This window comes from Setaria viridis, chromosome 6 (genome assembly GCF_005286985.2).
Source record: "Setaria viridis chromosome 6, Setaria_viridis_v4.0, whole genome shotgun sequence".
NCBI classification, from domain to species: domain Eukaryota; kingdom Viridiplantae; phylum Streptophyta; class Magnoliopsida; order Poales; family Poaceae; genus Setaria; species Setaria viridis.
The window spans coordinates 23,078,618-23,096,308 of NC_048268.2; the positions used below are offsets into that span (position 1 = coordinate 23,078,618).

At 43.5% G+C, this 17,691-nt stretch overlaps 2 protein-coding genes and 1 long non-coding RNA gene across 3 annotated transcripts; 1 reads left to right on the forward strand and 2 right to left on the reverse strand.

The window, feature by feature from the left end:
- Positions 1-1,481: 1,481 nt before the first annotated feature.
- Positions 1,482-3,005, forward strand: LOC117862153 (clavaminate synthase-like protein At3g21360). Its single transcript, XM_034745675.2, has 2 exons — positions 1,482-2,018; positions 2,125-3,005. The coding sequence occupies exons 1-2, from the start codon at positions 1,650-1,652 to the stop codon at positions 2,722-2,724; spliced, it is 969 nt and encodes a 322-aa protein (XP_034601566.1). The 5' UTR covers positions 1,482-1,649; the 3' UTR covers positions 2,725-3,005.
- A 372-nt stretch (positions 3,006-3,377) lies between these two features.
- LOC117862154 (uncharacterized) lies at positions 3,378-6,933 on the reverse strand. Its single transcript, XM_034745676.2, has 5 exons — positions 6,693-6,933; positions 5,619-5,708; positions 4,895-4,989; positions 4,380-4,448; positions 3,378-4,291 (listed from the first exon to the last, which is right to left on the reverse strand). Exons 1-5 carry the CDS (start codon positions 6,745-6,747, stop codon positions 3,698-3,700), a joined length of 903 nt encoding a protein of 300 aa, XP_034601567.1. The 5' UTR covers positions 6,748-6,933; the 3' UTR covers positions 3,378-3,697.
- A 6,279-nt stretch (positions 6,934-13,212) lies between these two features.
- LOC117860878 (uncharacterized) lies at positions 13,213-16,565 on the reverse strand. Its single transcript, XR_004641580.2, has 3 exons — positions 16,012-16,565; positions 13,516-15,414; positions 13,213-13,425 (listed from the first exon to the last, which is right to left on the reverse strand). It is a non-coding gene; the product is annotated as an uncharacterized lncRNA (long non-coding RNA).
- Between the last annotated feature and the right edge of the window lie 1,126 nt (positions 16,566-17,691).

The following is a 17,691-nucleotide window of genomic DNA, read 5'->3' on the forward strand; positions in this document are numbered from 1 at the left end:
TCCCCGCTCCTCCGCCCCGTTCTGCCTCCGTCCTTCCCTCCGCCTCCTCCACCGCCTTTGCCTCGCCCGCCTCCGCCCTGCCTCCGCCTGGATCCGCCCCTCCTCCCCGCTCCTCCGCCCCGTTCTGCCTCCGTCCCTCCCTCCGCCTCCGTCGCTACCTTTGCCTCGCCCGCTTCCGCCCTGCCTCCGCCCGGATCCGCCCCTCCGCCTCCGCCCTGCCGCCGCTCCCGCTGCCACCTCACCCCGCCGCTGCTCCTCACCACCGGTGAGGGGCGAGCGAAGGGGGAGGTGAGGGGAGGCAGATCGAGCTGGCGGGTGAGTGTGTGTGTCTGTGTGTGTGTGTGTGTGTGTGTGAGAGAGAGAGAGAGAGAGAGAGAGAGAAAGAGAGAGAGGAGGAGGAGGAGGGGGGGGAAGAGCCAGGCCAGAGAGAGATAGAGGAGGGGGAGGGGCCGGGTGAGAGATAATTAAGGAGTGTGTAGGGGGGTGGGGGTGGACAGGAAGCGCCCCCACCCGGTACTAATGTGCCTTAGATCCTTTAGTACCGGGTGGAGCCCCCACCCGGTACTAAAAGGGGTCATGGGGTACCTCGGGGACTATCTATTAAGTTCGATACTAATGCTCATATTAGTACCGGGCCCAATTCCAATAGTACTAAGGTCATGGACGAAAGGTCCATTTCCTAGTAGTGCTTAAAAAACTAAAACAACCTACAATTTGAAACAGAGGGAGTAGTTGTATAGCTACAGTACAGTTAAGCATCCACGTATATACGGTGTGCATTATATTGGATTCGCAGGATAGCAAGTGAACAATGAGTGCACCATATAGTGGTAGGATGGGCTGTTGAATTGGAAACTTCCTGTTGGACATGACGCATTTGGCCGGAGGATTAGTGGAAAAACATTTAGAAATTTCACAAGAGTCTTCAATTTTTCAACCAAATTCGACCCAGCTGGTTCTTGTGTGCTTGAGGATCAACTTGCTACCTCAGTTGCTGACAAACATTAGCCTTACACTACAAAGTACACTTTGGCAGTAGCGACCTTATATCGTGGAAAGCTTCACCGTGCCTAGCAAAACCACCTTATTCCATCGATCGGCCATGGCAGCTTCTACCTTGTTCCGTGCTTGCGAAACCGGAACCCGCCATTGGACATATCAACTACTCGTCGCGCTTTAACTATGGATCGAGATCGACAGGTTGAGATTGCCGTAAATGCTTTTAGCTTCGTCGTCCTGGTGAACGTCATAACAATGGGAAAAAGTTCCTGAAGAATTAACCTGTTCCAGACAGCCTTATTTTTGACTGATCGATTGCGTCGTTGGCGTGGCACAGCGTTTGGTTTCTACGTTGTCGCCGTCAGACACGTCCAGGAAATCGCATGGTTTCCTTCGCGCCAGCTTTTATTCTAACCCTCCCTGAATCTTCGTAGAGATAAAATTATGCGTCGCTCGCTTCAAACAATGTTAGCCTCCAATCTACAATTTTTAATCCGCCCTGAGCTGCATTGTTTCGTCAGTTTCGTCTCTCCCTCCCTCCCTATATATATACACTGCGAGGGTACTTTCATTGCACTTGCAAGTACCTCCAGAACATCTGCACATCCAAGGCAGGGCAAGATCGAGAAAGAGAGGTGCAGAGGGTAGCAATGGAGGCGGCCGACTTCTTCTGCGTGACCGAGTGCAAGGGTCAGAAGACCATCGACGGCGAGCAGGTGCCGCTGGTCCTGGCTCCTACAGAGAGCACCAAGGGAGGCAACGGCGTCGAGGCGCTGGTGGAGGCGCTGAGGGCGAACCGGGAGTGGGTGGATGGCAAGGTGGTTGCCAACAGCGGCGTGCTGCTGCGCGGCTTCGACGTGCGCGACGCCGTCGATTTCAACGCCGTCGTCGAGGCGCTGGGGTGGCCGGACATCCGGTACGTCGGCCCGGCGCCGCGCACCCACATCCACGGCCGCGTCTGGACCGCCAACGAGGGGCCCCTCGAGGAGTTCATCTACTACCACCACGAGATGGTCCTGGTACGTACGGTTCTCTCTCGTTGATCATATATTGCGAGGCCATTTCATCATCTCGATCTCCATTACTAATGGACCTTGACATCATGACATGCCCTCCTTGGCTCAGATCAAGGAGTTCCCGGAGAAGGTGATCCTGTTCTGCGAGGTGCCGCCGCCGTCGGGCGGGGAGACGCCGTTCGTGCCGAGCTTCCGCGTGACGGAGCGCGCGCTGGCGGAGTTCCCGGAGACGGTGGAGGAGCTGGACGCCAGGGGCCTCCGCTACACCTTCACGGCGCTGAGCAAGAACGACACCGGCTCGATGCGGGGACGCGGGTGGGAGGACGCCTTCGCCACCTCCGACAAGGCGGAGGCGGAGCGGCGGGCGCGGGCGCTCGGGATGGACGTGGAATGGCTCCCCGGCGGCGGCATTCGCACGGTCCTCGGCCCGCGGAAGCTCACGCGCGTGTTCCCCGGCCGGAAGGGGCGGAGGATGTGGTTCAACACCGTGGTGGGGATGCACGGCAAGGAGCTCAGCTCGGCGACGCTCGCCGACGGGTCCGAGATCCCCGCGGAGTTCGTGCGCCGCTGCGGCGAGATCATCGAGGAGGAGAGCATACAGTTCCGGTGGGAGAAGGGGGACATCCTCATCCTCGACAACCTCGCCACGCTCCACGGCCGACGCCCCTCGCTGGCGCCGCGCAAGGTCCTCGTCGCCACCTGCAAGTGAAGCAAATTGATCATGGAGTCGCCGCCGGCACTCGGCCTGCTCCTTGTCGCCCATGTTCTGTTGGTGTCATTTCACGTACTCCGCTGCAATAAGATTATTATACTAGTAGTATTATAGGTTGTGTTGAGGAGCGTCGGCAGTAGATCGAGCGGCTTGCAGGTGTGATCTCGTGAGGTTTTCTTTTGAGTGAGCATGCATCATGCATGAATGCAGCAATGACTTGCATTTGCCGCTGAAAGATGCATGTGTATCTGGGGTTAACCTCAGTGTTAACACCTCAATTAAATAAGAAATGGATTGGTATTAATATATTGGATTAATGGTTGATGCGTCCAAACCGAGTTAAATCTGACAATGACACCTGAATTCACAAGCATTTAATTGTCATGCTCTGAGATCACCCGTGAACTAAAGAGCCTGATTGGACAGCACTCCACATATGAAAACAAAAAGGAAATAATGCATTGAACTTTCAGTTGAGTGACAGCAGTTTGGGTCGCATCCAAATGGCAAGAATGGATGCCTCAAGGCGCTCTGCAACAAGACAACAATGTAAATCTGGCAGGCTGGCACACAACTTCGCCGTCCCAGAAAACATACAGAAACACGCTCCGCGCACCAGGTCAATCTCAGTGTAGATATGCACCAAGAGCTCATTCAAATCAGTCACTATCACCATGGACAAATGTCAAGTTAGGCTATTACAATGATAACAGAATATCTTTCCATGCCATGGGACTACGGCCTACAGGCATAGTCAGGGATTCGGTATTCCGGGCATCATCATCAGTAACTAACGGCTTCGGTTTATTAGCAACAAGGCAACCTGCAATCACACTGGATTTACATTGTACATGAAGCACGGAAACCTAAATCAGGATCTAACAAGTCACAAGCAGGCATACAGGCTCCTAGTAAATGCCAGCAAAAGCACCCGTTTCCACTTATACTGAAGCTACACAACGCTGAGTCTCTAACTGTCCACGCCATGCTCGGTTTGCACCTGTGGCTGCAGCTGAGCTTGCAGCTGCACTTGTGGGGGCTCCTGCGATTGCAGATGCACCTGCGGTTGGGGTTGGGGTTGCGAGGGTTGCTCTGGTGATGGATGCAGCGGCACTTGTGGGGTTTGCTGCGGCTGTGATTGGAGTGGCACTTGTGGGGATTGCTGCGGCTGTGGGTGGAGCTGCACTTGTGGGGCCTGTTGCGGCTGAGGGTGCAGCTGCACCTGTGGGGCCTGCTGCGGCTGCACTTGGGATTGCTGAGGATGCGGCTGCACTTGGGATTGCTGAGGATGCGGCTGCACTTGGGGGTGCAGCTGCAGTTGAGGTTGGACAGACTGCTGTGTTGGCGAATGCAACTGCAGTTGAGGCTGCATGGGTTGCTGTGGTGGAGTATGCAACTGAAGTTGAGGATGTGGTTGCTGCTGTGCTTCTTGTTCTGGCTCCTTTGGCTTTGGTGCTCCATTATTCATCCTTGCTCGGGCCTCAGCAAACATCCTTTGTTGCTCAGCAACAGCTTCTTCCTCTGTCATCTCGATCCCAGTGAACTTGCCAGCTTTTGGAGAGTCCTGCTCAAGAGATATATGGTGTCACGCATAGTACACAAGGTTACAAGAGGGATTAATATGCATAGTCCTGTGAGTGAGTGGTACAAACCAGAGTATCAAGTTTGTGCTGTTCATATGCAGCATAAACCTCATCAATGTACTCTCTGAAGCCAAGATCCTGGGATAGGAAGAATTATGATCAGCTATGGGAATTCACATATTGATTAGTACTTATTGACAGCTAGAGGGGGGAAAACACTATATACAAAGACAGCACATATCAAAACATCCCGAGCCCGCATACATTCTGTTCAGCAATCAACTAAAATTTTGCCATGGTCAACAACAAGATCACATGAACTCAAATTCTTACCTTCCATATCATGCATTAGTCGCTCATATGCTCCTTACACACTATCCCATATTAGAGTTTGCAGAAAATTGGCCAACACAGATGATGCAGTCTATATTAACAAGCACATACGGAAGCAACACTACGGCCAAATAATGAAAAGCTAGAGTTCCACCCAACAACCCCCAAAAACCAGCAAGGATAACCTCATCCCTGTCCTTGTGTTCACCCTTTTTAAGAAATAACATAATAATTTGTGACAAAAGACTTACACTTAGAGCCTTGAGAACATGCTCAGGAGCAATCGTTTTCTTCTCTTCTCGGCTGCACACTTCATTGGATTCAGAAGACAGGAGATTGATGAACTCTGCAAAATGCACAGTAAGGTTAGATGAGGAGAAACCAGACTCTATGCTTATAAAAAGCAATACAATTTGTCGGTGAGGCTGCTAGAGATATCAATGCAAGTTGTGTAAACCATTTAAACAGTACAAGCTATGCAGTTAATTCATAATAAGATGAATATAGAAAAAAAAACATGAATATATATGGTAAGAGTATGGATCTTCTCATGAAAATAGCAAAATATGAATAAGATAAGCTTGTTTATTTTCTTATGATGATATCCGGGCTTGAAACAACCATAAAAAGGGCATACCCACAGATGAAAGCTCCCACACAAGGTGTACTTGAATTAATCATATTTTACACAAATTAAACAGAACAATTGTATATGTTATGACAACCTCCACTGTACAGTATATTCTGCATGCTGACTCTCTTATTTGTCTTTGGAAAGAAATTTCAGGGATCCAAAATGATACTTCATAAAGGACAATAATTCATTTCAGGAGGTAATTTACCAGACGATACCATTTTACAGAGCCATGTTATTAAAAAAAAAGTGATTCTTGCATTGTTCAGCACACAAGCCGTACCATATGCTAAGATGATACCCATTTTGGTGTATACTGTATAGTGATCTGTATTTCTTACCTACACAGCACTCAACAAGAAGATCCTGTGCATCTCTAGCCACTCGAACATCAGGAGGAAGCATCTCCTTAATTATCTTAAACATTGTTGCTGAAATGCAAAAAAGAAAGTTCAATCAGTAAAAGATTTTAAAACAACTCCGCAAATAACAGGGTGTCAAATGCTTCCATCCAGGTCCAGGGAATTTTATTTAAATCGCAGCTCTAATTTGACAGAACATTATTATGATAGCTGTAATATATAATTGTTCATTCACATTTCGTGGTATAGCATTAATTAAGAGGTAAATCCTACAATTAGGCAAAAAATAATCACCAAACTTTCCCAGCATAATCCGCAGTATATGACATGGAACTTCTAACCAAAACATATCAAATTATAAAAACAAATCCCCCTTTGCCTATGTTACCACAAACAGCCATACAATTCAGACAATCGGATTTCATATACTGAAGAATCAAATCATAAAGTGTTCCAACAACTGGAGCATCATAATTCACCAGTTAGAAACCATCAAAACTAATACCAACTTGAAGCAAAGTGGTGCTAGGACACATTTTAACAAGACAGTTTAGTCATTACTTGACCATACACATGGATATGAAAGTGCGGTCCAAATCTACTACCCCCACAATCCGACAAATAAGAAACTGTAACCAGCTGGAGCAATAGAACGAACTATCAACTAGCACCAGTACAATCCCCTTTGATTAAAACAAACGGCTAATCCATAAAACTATCAATAACACCACCAGATTTAACCTGAACAATCCACAAAATTCAGGACTTTACCACAGACCCCAGGACATCATCCTACAAACAAATTCGTCCAGAACAACGCCTACGCAAACTAAACTTTCCTCAACGCCTGGCTTCAAATTCCAAAAACCCCCCAGCTTTTGCTGTCGTGCCGTCTCACAGGGAACACGTCACCTACACCCTTAACTAGATTATTCAGACCAAAGAGGAACGCGCCCACCCACACGAGGCCTAACGGCGCCCAATTTTAACAAAGCAAAAGGTGCCGGAATCCGGCTTCTACGGCTACGGGTAAGTGGAGGGAGGGAAGCTTACATTTGGGGAGGGAGACGTCCTCCTTGGACTTGCCAACGATGTCCATCGGGTCCATTTCGAGGCGCGGCGCCGAATCCGCGCGAGATTAGAAGGGCGCGAGGGCAACCAGGGCTCCCGCGCGAGCGAGCTCGGCTCGATCAGCGTGGAATCGAGGGAGCTAGGGTTAGGGCGCGCGGCGAGGCGGGGACGAGGACGGGGAGGAAGGGGGTGAAGACCGGAGACGAATAGAAAGGGGAAAACTAAGTGCATACTTTGTAATTCAAACCCTAGAGTTTGTGAGTATTACGGTTACGGGCTTAAACGGAAAATCGACTGCGTGCGCTGCGCCCAGCGCGTGGCGATCGGAAAAAAGAAATGTTTGCATTATAGTCCCTGATGAAGTGTGCTTTTCTTTACTACTTCAGATATGGACCTCGTTGGCTGAGCACGGACTAATCAAGTTTCCCACCGTATGCTCGGTTAGCAGACCCTGCTGCTGTCAAGCATCGTGCTCAGAATTTCTAAGTGCCTTTTCAAAAAAAATGTGAAGGATGATGCCTTTGTTTAAGTGAACGTGTTTTGGTATTCTTTTTCTAAAAGAAGCTTTTATTTTTGTATTTGGATTTAAAGGTTGTAGTGTCACGACCCAAAAGCTAAAAACAAGTTTAAAATATTAACATGAGCATTATTTGTGAATAATGGAGCATCAATGTATAAGCATTCATTAAATTCATGAAATTGTTGTTTATTGTTGAAATTCAAACTTGTGAAGCAACTCAAATTTCTTCTATGCAACTGTGACTTCTGTTATTTTATTTAAATACTAGGTGCAATATGATGAATTTACAGTATTTTACTGAATTTTTCAGTGATGTTTTCATGTGTTAAAAATTCATTTAATTTTTAGTTTTAGCTGTTTTCTTTTCTGAAGGTGATTCTTGTGGCATTGTGTTCTTTGTGGTTTTATCTTTCAAATGAGTATTTTTGGGAGATTTTTGAATGCCTGTAGTTGGGTCGTTTGAAGTGGAGAAGTGAGACGGTTTGAAATAGGCTGGGCCCACACGTCAGTCACCCCTTCCTACTCTCCCGCGCCAGCGCACTCGCCTGTTGGGTAGCGGCGGCAGCACTGCCTCGCTACCATGGCTGGACTAGCCACCGTGGCCGAGCCCACGCAAAATCCCGACCGTGTCCTTATTGCCCCTCTCCTTTATAAGCCCGAGCGCCGGCGTTCCCTAAACCCTATCCCCTCCTCCACCATTGCCGCCACCACCCTCTCCCATGCGTCGCCGCCTCCGCCGTCGATTCATCGCCGGTGGGAAGCCGATGCTCGATTTCTTGCAGTTGGAGCTTCCTTGTGACGTCGCGCATCCGTTCCGCTACTCACCCGCCACCATCGTCCCTTGTGCCGGCACCCCCACCGGCGAGCCCCTCCGCCTTCGTCCGTCGCCTGTCACCGCCTCTGGCACCCCTGTTGCGCCACCTCCTCCTCATCGCGGAGCCCCTGCTGGTGAGCCTCGTGTGTTGAGTGGGAGAAGAAAGACAAGAAGAGTGGGGTTATAGGAAAAATCCAGAGACCCAAGTGTAAGAGTACAATAAATCTAAGGGCTTAGCTGCAAAATAACATCGGTTTTCTTTATTTCCTAGAGTTCAATAGCTGAAACCTTTGGAAATGCATAGAAATGTGTAGAAAAATGCTAAAAGTGTGAAACTTGTTTTGTTGTGTTCCTGTTGATATCTAGTTTATTTCACAAATAATTATGTGCATGTTCCTATTGTATATCGAGTGCTATAATTTATTTTGTTCTAAACTTGTTAAATACTTTATAAATCATGTGATGATCCAAAAATTGTGAAACCAATTTTGTTAGCTTCCATTTATCATGTATGCTCTAGATCTGTGACTTGTATTAGTGGAATCTATGGTTTTCATGCTGTTTTAAATCTAATACGTGTTTGTTGTATCAATCTTGTTCTTTGTGTGATAAATAGTAGAAAAGTGATAAAATGTTGAAACCACTCTTGTTAGCCTGTGTTTTCTGTACAGAATCTAGGAAAAATGATATTTATATTTTTCTGGTTGATTTACATGCCTTTTATGATTTAATGTGTTTAATAATAGTTTGTATTGTTTATTTCATACCTCATTAATGAAAATAGATTTTAAGGTGAATCCAACTCTCATGATCATGTTTTGTGATCCTCTGTTAGTGTAATTTATTTCATAATTGTTGCTCCACCAATGATTTTAATCTTGCAAATCATGCTCTCTAATGGACTAATCATTTAAGGTGATCATTCCGTTTAATATTGATGATTGGTTACTGTTGTAGGTGTGATTGTCTTTTAACAATTCATTCCTCACTATTTCTATTATTTTCCACACATTTCATGAGCATTTGCGCTGATAGCATCATCTCTCATGCATGCGCGCATTTCATTTATTTTAGAGAGCGACTTGCCGGAGAACGTGACCATTGAGCCTGAAGTAGAGGTTGAGGTTGAACCCGAGGAAAACTAAGGCACGCAGCTATGCATACTTATCCTACTTTTCTAAATAATTTGTTTCTATGTATCGCTATGGGTTGCATGTGGGTTATCTTATTGCATTGTTAGCACCTCTGTTGTTGATATTATGGTCTTCCTTGTTTTGTTATCATATACCTTGTCGCTCAAGTAAAATGGTTAATAATAAATTAATCTTGTTAATTGCTTACCATGCTTAGACATAGAATGATCACTTTGGTAAGGGAAATGGTTATAGGTTAATCAACACTGATTCTAATAAGGTTCTCTAATGTTGTTGAATAAATAAACACGATGGTTAATTGGATATGAGATTTGAGCGGTGTGTAGGGTCACGAGAATGGAGTCTCGGTGACATGGACCGCTTGAGTCGATTAAGGACTGTCCGTTGTTGACGTTGGTTTGAGCACCCTTTTTCGTGCTATCATATGTTCCCGAATGGGATGAATAAACCTAATACCTTACTTGACTTGCTCTATGAGGAATGGTTCTAGATGTGTGGTCCTTGGACTATGTAGAGGAGCCTAGGAGTGTCCCCGGTGGACTTAGATCGTCCTCCACACAAGCTAGGCGTGTTTTACTCGTAGTTCGGGACAGTTTGGAAAGGGTTGGCATGAGTACCCCCTTGTGCACCATTGATCGGGTGTGTGAGCCAAAAGGTCATCGAGTCGTGTGGGTAAAGAGTACACCCTTGCAAGGATAAAATCAATTCGAATTGCCGCACTCTTGGTTATGAGCAAGCTCAAGTCCTATGAATTCATTGTAAAATTATCGGATACTTATGTATACTTGTTCACATGATTATGCTCTGTGTTACCATGTTAATGTGATTATTTTCAACTAAAATTTGAAGTGGGTTTGAGCAAGATTAATAAAACTTGCTACCTGTCCATAGGGTGCTATTCACATGATTATGGTCAAAAATTAAGGATAGGATGAGATAGGCTTTTGCAAATCTAAACTTTAGAGCCTTACTCCTTGGTCTCCCTTATGCATGCTCCTTGTTATATAATTGCATAAAACTTGCTAGTACCTTTTGTACTCATGTTTCTATCGCTCACTAAAGTTGCAGGTAAACCCGAGTCCGTGTTCAGTCACTTTTACTCCTCCGATCCAAGGGTGGGTGATGAGTGACTAGAGCGGTCATTGTTATTTCGATGGTGTTCTTGAGCAACTACTCCATCGTTTCTTTTGCGTTAATCTATCGTATCTACTGCGTAAATATGTTATCTTCGTGAGTTAGATGTTGGGAAAACTTAAACCTTAATGTTTAATCTCATGTTGTTGTTATCACGAGTCCAAAACTTGTATTTTGGAGCTCATTTAATTAAATTTCAGATTTGATCCATGCATGTCATGAACTTTTAATCTTAATTGTTGAATTTGTGCAATGCTTAAAATTACTCTTTGTGGTTCATGTGATGATGTGCGATTTGTACGGTTGGTGTTACTCGATCTTGAGCATGTTATGAAACACCTACCAGATGAAAAAACCAAAAAAAAAAGTTCTGCCCTCCCTCTCTATTTATCCAAGAGATGGAAGGGCAGAGTCCTTTGGTGTCCCTTCCAGTTAAGAATTGGGTCGAATCCCCGCTGCCTCCTTGAAAGAGAGATGTCCTGAACCACTAGACGATAGGGGCATCCTATTTTTATGATGATACCGTCCTCATCTTAACTTACTATTCGACTCTTATGGAATAGAGTACCTTTGAGTTAATTTGCTATTTTCATGAGAAATAAAATTCACAAGTCGAAGTTGGAGATTATCCTCTTCTTGCAGGAGATTCCGCGGGGAAAGTGTTGCTAAATTTCTCCCTTCGTCCATTTGATATGCGACTGTAGGTCGAACCGAAACAAAATACTTTTCCTTGTTTTTGGGAATTTTTTCCGTTGACCCCCTTGGAAAAAAAAGAATTTGTTGTGATGGAAGTACGGATATCATATTCTTACCAAGATAACTGGAAGCCCCAACCGCTAAGAATCCACATGGTTCTAGTGATTCACATGGCATCATCAAATGATACAAGTCTTGGATAAGAATCTACAATGCACTAGAACGTAAATATCCCATTCCAAAAATCGAAACAATCAGGACTTTTCGAAGATTGGCTGCAGTTACTAATTCATGATCTGACATGTACAGAATGAAAACTTCATTCTCGATTCTACGAGAATTTTTATGAAAGCGTTTCATTTGCTTCTCTTCAATGGAAGACTAAGCTCATGAGCTTATTATCCTATGTCGGAACAAATTAGTTGATAGTGATAGGATCCCCTTTTTGACGTCCCCATGTCCCCCCGTGTGGCGGCATGGGGATGTCAAAAGGAAAGGGATGGAGTTTTTCTCGCTTTAAGCGTAGCAGGCCTCCCTTTGGGAGGCCCGCGTGACGGGCTATTAGCTCAGTGGTAGAGCGCGCCCCTGATAATTGCGTCGTTGTGCTTGAGCTGTGAGGGCTCTCAGCTTGTAAGCGGTAAACTCATATCCTTGTTCTTATTCTTTTTTCCATGAAAATGGATTATTCCATGAATTCCTCAAAACGATTTTAAGAAATGCACGTCTTTTTTCTAGCATGATAGGGGGAAAGAATAGGAAAGACAATTTCACTATATTTCTTACCAGGAACAGGCCTATCACAAGAATATTTTTTTATTGGGACGATAACTCTGAAAAGAGAGATTTCCTATCTTTTCGGACTATCGGATTTGTCTCTTGTTATATTGAATTGCACCTAATCTTGCATCTCTAGGCGTAGGTTGTTACTTGACACGCCTTGCATCCTATTTACATAACATCAATTCAGTTCAAATTCAGTTCAAAATCGAGCGGTTCTCACATGTAGACTCTTGTTTTAACTGCTTAATGTGGATGCACCAATATACTTTTAGGCCTCGTTCGTTTTCACCGGATTGACTCAGAACGAGGTCCATTCCGGGTGGTTTGAAGTGGCCCGGTTTGAAACCAAACTTGCATTGAAAGTGTTGTTCGTTTTAGTCTGACCTGGAACGAAAATCGGCCTGGATTGGAATACTTCTACATTAGATGGCCCGGATTGAAACCATACCTCCTCACCCCTGGAATAAATCCTGACCGGATTGAGTGACACGGGTGGAATCACTCAAACCGGACCTGGAAGTAATCCTGGCTGGAATCCAATCCCGATAAAACGAACGAGGCCTTAGTGGGTTACAGACACTCACCTATATATGTAAAAGACACTCACCTATATATGTAAAAGACGTGGCTATAATTTACGACCGGCCGCACGGCTACCTTTCCTCTTCCGAAAAAAAAAGCTGTCAGACTGGCCAGTCTGGCAGTTAATATATCTAAATGGCCAGTCTAAGGTTAATGTATCTACATTAAATATTTAATGTGATAAGAACTAAACTTCAATCCGCGAAACCAAACACCCTAAGGAGGTATTTGAATCTTTAGTCCGGACTAAAATTCATTCATGTCGCATCGAATATTTGAAGGCTAATTAGGAGAACTAAACATGAGCTAATTATAAAATTAATTACACAGATAGAGACTAATTTCCGATACGAATTTATTAAACTTAATCAATCATTCGTTAGCATATGTTTACTGTAGCACCACATTATCAAATCATGAACATTATCAAATCATGAACTAATTAAGCTTAATAGATTCGTCTCGCAACTATCTGTGCAATTAGTTTTGTAATTAGTCTATATTTAATAGTCTAATTAGTATTTAAACATTGAACTCCACGAGCTGACAGGGAACGGGGCTAACTTACGGCCGGCCGCACGGCTACCTTTCCTCTTCTGAAAAAAAAAAAAGCTGTCAGACCAGAGAAAAAGCTGGCAAGACAGGCAGTCGGAGCTAATTTTTCCACCAAAAGCATACCCGCACCACCGCCCCCTCTTAATTTGCTTGCTTCTGGACATTTCTACAATTTTTTACTAGTAATTCAACTCAATATGTACAATAAAAAGCAACTTTTAGGATCTCACAAACAAATCTTCGACAAACTGTAAGAAAATTAGAACATATGGTAAAACATTTTCACCCATCTAAATTATAAACATTCACAAAGTTTCAAACTACCAGCATTCGAGTCATGATTGCCTCCATTGTTGTACACACCAAACAAAAGATTGGAACTACAACTACAAAGCTGCGCATGAATCAAATCGAGGTTTAGTTGCAACTTCACTGCTGCCGATGATGATCTGATGAACTTTTAGACCACCAAACACATGGCTGTGAGAAAAAAGGAAAAGCATTTTTCATTATGGATCAAAAATTGAAACTTACAGGGAACATACCAGAAAACAATGGTAGGAGCCTTACAGCTGAAGAGCATGTTATAGTGCTTATCCACTCAGGACAACTTGCAGGCAGAAAAGAAAGGCACATCAGGTTCTAAAACACTATTTTATGGGACAGAAGCATGATTAGTGAAAGAATAGTAAGATCAGTTAGTAGCAAGTGTAAAACATCACCAAGGCAGATTACATCTAGTAACAAATGTTGCTAATTCTATATGACCTAATGAAGTAAACAATCAGGTAACAAGCAGTTCAAGAAATTCAACACTTTACTTTGCCTAACTTCAAATAATACTTTGCCTAAAATTACTACTAAAATAATAAACACAATCAGGTAACTGTGGTCTAAGAAATTCAACACTTTATTTTACCTAACTAAGAATACTACTTTGCCTATACAGAGATAAACTTTTGCCTGACAGTAATAATTCACCTAAATGAGAACATTACTTCTGCATAATTAGGAAAATGAGAAACAATCAGCATTAACCAGGGATAGCACACATCTATTGAAAAATTCAGAGAGTGAAGCATGAGGGGGGCAATCGACATCTAACAGTCAACATCTTGTAGGCTAGATTGGCACACAAAGATACACGAGAAAAGAAGCAAAGACTAAAATGAGCACACAAATTTAATGCAAAAAATGACATTTCAGAGATAGAATTCCTTGTCCTTATTTTTTAACAAAAGAATAGCCTACAGAAATTATGTGATATTGTGATGAGGTAGTCCAGAACTTAATTAAAGTTTTATGGCAAAACTCACTAGAATATGAAAAATTGCTAAAAAATTGGAACCACATGCTGAACCACAATGGATAAATTGCTTGTTGATCTAGTATAAGTTGCCTACATAAAAATTTTCGATGCATCTTTGTGTTTCTGCAGGGAAGAGCAGCAAAACAACAAAATATTAAAGATGAAGACATGTAGATTCATATGGGCTGCAACAGCAACAGAAGAAGATGACATGAGTAATTCATCACTAAGAGAATATAGGAAACAATATCATTCGCCGTCTTTTACTCTATACGGACACAGGTTATACTTGAAAAATTATCAATACTAGATAAGATCAGTACCAGATTGTCAGTACTGGTCAATTACCTATACTAATATCAGTACTTGATGAGTTGTTGAACAAAAAGGAAATTTCTTTAAATGATATCAAAAGCACCACATCATAAGCATTTTAGATAATGTTAAGTACACATTTTAATTATATCAGTTAAGCATTTTAGATGCCTGTTACGAGTAGTTTCAGTTGTTTTTTAAAAAAGAAATACATGCATCATATAATAGAAATACCTAAATAAGCATTTGCATTATAAGAACTGATTATCATAACCGTGACCCCAAATCTGAGTTGCATCGCACACAAGGGATGTTTTGTGTGTGAAAAAAATGCATGATTGCCTACTAAGAAAAGTTATGTTAACCTAAACAACACAGTAATACGCCTAACTGAAAAATAATACTTTGCCTGAGTAATAACAGTACATTGCCTAACTAACAATAATACTTTGCTTATCTAAGTACAGTAATTTGCCTAAGTTATATAAAATGGAGCAATCCAAATTTCAAACCATATGTACACATGAAAAGTAAAACTTTAACCAGCTTGCTGCAGGGGGGAATATATTGTTTAACCATCCCACTCTCACATGCTAAATAAAATGTTAAAATATGTGGTAAACAGCAAAAATATCAAACCTTACAAAGACTCGTGGGTCCTTTATTGTAGTGACATCAGTAATAGGGGATACATCAGCCGCCGCACGTGGAAGCAAACTCTTCCCAAACGACATCAGTGAAGCTATATCATGAGAGTAGCCCCTTTTCTGCTGAACAGAATGGAGTAGCTTGGCCCATGGTTCAACCAAAAGATGCGCCAAGGCTTCTGAATCAGCAGCAAGCACCTGCAGGGGAGGAACCAATAAGCAAAATGGAAGCTAAAACAATACTACCTTTCTAATCATACAAATGTACAGGAAAAATAACAGATAGCAATCTGACACATCAGTAGAGGAATAGCAAAAAAGAGAAAGGACCAGTAAGTACTTTTAAATGCTTGCTTAATACCAGAAGCAACACATCATAAACATTTTGATTAATGTTCAGTTAAGCATTTTAGAACGTTTAATATCCTTCGTATGAACTCATATCCAATTCCAAATCCTAACAATGCTCGCATTTTAATTCCAAACCCACCAGGTACATCCAAACAAAAAAAAGGCAACAATTCAATAATGTTTGGAAGATACGCAGATCCTATCCTGAATATCTTAGTTATGGAGGAATCAGCACACCTTTTTATAAAATAAATGTAGTTTCAATATTGGCACGGCATGTTCTCACTACATCCATCTAGTTAACTACTTCAGTATGAATCTATCTTAAAGTAGTGTGATGATCTTCTCAGTAAAATGTGGATCAATTTTTTTAACTATATGAATAGGTGTCCAAGGAATAGTATGGCAGAAATTAAAATTGGTCACTGAAAAGGAAGAGCATACCTTATTAGTACAGAACTAAGCCATCTGCTCGCTTCAGACAATCAATCGGAGGAGTTGCGTGGTGGGGGGAACCCTAACCTGATCTTGAGTGCGCACGGCTGAGACAGTCCACAGCGTCGACGAAGTCACCTGCCGCTAGAACCCGAAGGGTAGCCACACAATTCTTAGAACCATGAGATTCTTAACAGGACCCTGCCCCCCGATCTGACTCGTGAGGCCTCCGCCATCGCTGGTCCCCTCGGCGCGCAGGATTCCGCCATGGCGCCCACTGATGGAAGCCGCTGTCCACCATCGCGCCGCCTCGCTTCGCCGCATGAGGCCGGGCTGGGTGCGGGGCTGATCCGTGCGGAGCTCCGCCTCCCACCGTCGTCGCCCGCCGCGCTTGGCCCCAAGCGGAGCTCCGCCACCCACTATGCTCCCATGGGCAACGGGTGGGGTCCGAGCCGCCTCGCCGGCGGCGCACAACAGGCGCGGGCCGGAGCCACCTCCCGGCAGTGAAACCCTAGCGCACGAGAGGGGAGAAATGGACGGGTGAGAGAGAATGCGGCCCCGGTTTATCTTGAGGGCCGGTTTGGTTTGGGTTGATCGTTATAAGTTGCTTATTTGGAATTACTTATTTTTAGTCCAACTTTTTGGATACTCTTACTTATAAGCATTGAATGGACCAACTTGTCCCTAATTATTGAGAGGTGATTGGTGGGAGAGAGAGGGGGGACCACCCATAAATGAGGGCAGGGGGTAAAGAGTGCCTTTTAGCTCCAATAAGCAACCCTTGTGTTGTTTATGTAAGCAACCTAATAAGTAAGGGTGTTTGGTTGCATAAGCAAATAAGTTGCTTATATTTTAGTTGCTTATGCATAAGCAACTCAAACCAAACACCCTCTGTATTCGCCTTCATGTTTTACGTAAAATGAGGTATTGTATTTTATCGTGAAGTCGTTTCGCAAACTGATGCTAAAATGAATTGAAAGTTAGGTAAAACTATTATTTTTAGCTTCACCGACTTTAGCTTCACCAGTGAAGTTGAAATGTTTTTGAAGAAGACATGCATTTATGTGTGCGCCGGAGAGACGAGAGGGCCAGGAAAAGTTGTGTGTGCCCCACCATTTGGGTGAGAGGCTGAATCGAAATACTAGTAGAATGGCAATGCTCATGATTCTGTGTCTACGATAGATAGAGCCGACTGTTCCGCTAAACAAAAATACGGATCATACGTAAATACACGTTCATGCACCCTTTTTACACAAGTGCTAACTCGATAGAATGTTAACCGTAGCGATATTGCAAACTCACTTTGGTGGGTTACCTTTGCAAGAATGGAACTTGAATGAACTTTTATAATTTTCTAGTATTCACTTACAAAAACGATTATAATTGGTAAAGACTTTTGCAATTTTCTGTAAACCATAAATTCGTTACCAATCTAAGCATACTCTCAGCATTGTGTAACAAAAATAAAATAGATTCGACTGAACATGTGACTGTTCAATGGGCTAGCATTAAAAATATCCATGTCGAAACTTGATCAGCAAAACGTACAGCGTGCAAGAGCTGAAAATACTACACATCCACGTGACGTGGAGTAACTGGCAATACAATGCATTGACTCGCATTACATCTTCCCCGTTGTAACAAACAGTTACTTTGTTTCGAATTTTTTTTTTATTTTGCATGTGGCAT

Excerpts from the sequence above, each read along its gene's own strand:
- LOC117862153 (XM_034745675.2), top strand. The coding sequence starts at position 1,650 with ATGGAGGCGGCCGACTTCTTCTGCGTGACCGAGTGCAAGGGTCAGAAG. Across the intron at positions 2,019-2,124 it reads ACCACCACGAGATGGTCCTG|ATCAAGGAGTTCCCGGAGAA; the intron begins GTACGTACGGTT and ends TCCTTGGCTCAG.
- LOC117862154 (XM_034745676.2), bottom strand. The coding sequence starts at position 6,747 with ATGGACCCGATGGACATCGTTGGCAAGTCCAAGGAGGACGTCTCCCTC. Across the intron at positions 4,449-4,894 it reads ATGTTCTCAAGGCTCTAAGT|GATCTTGGCTTCAGAGAGTA; the intron begins GTAAGTCTTTTG and ends TTCCTATCCCAG. Across the intron at positions 4,292-4,379 it reads AGCACAAACTTGATACTCTG|GACTCTCCAAAAGCTGGCAA; the intron begins GTTTGTACCACT and ends TCTCTTGAGCAG.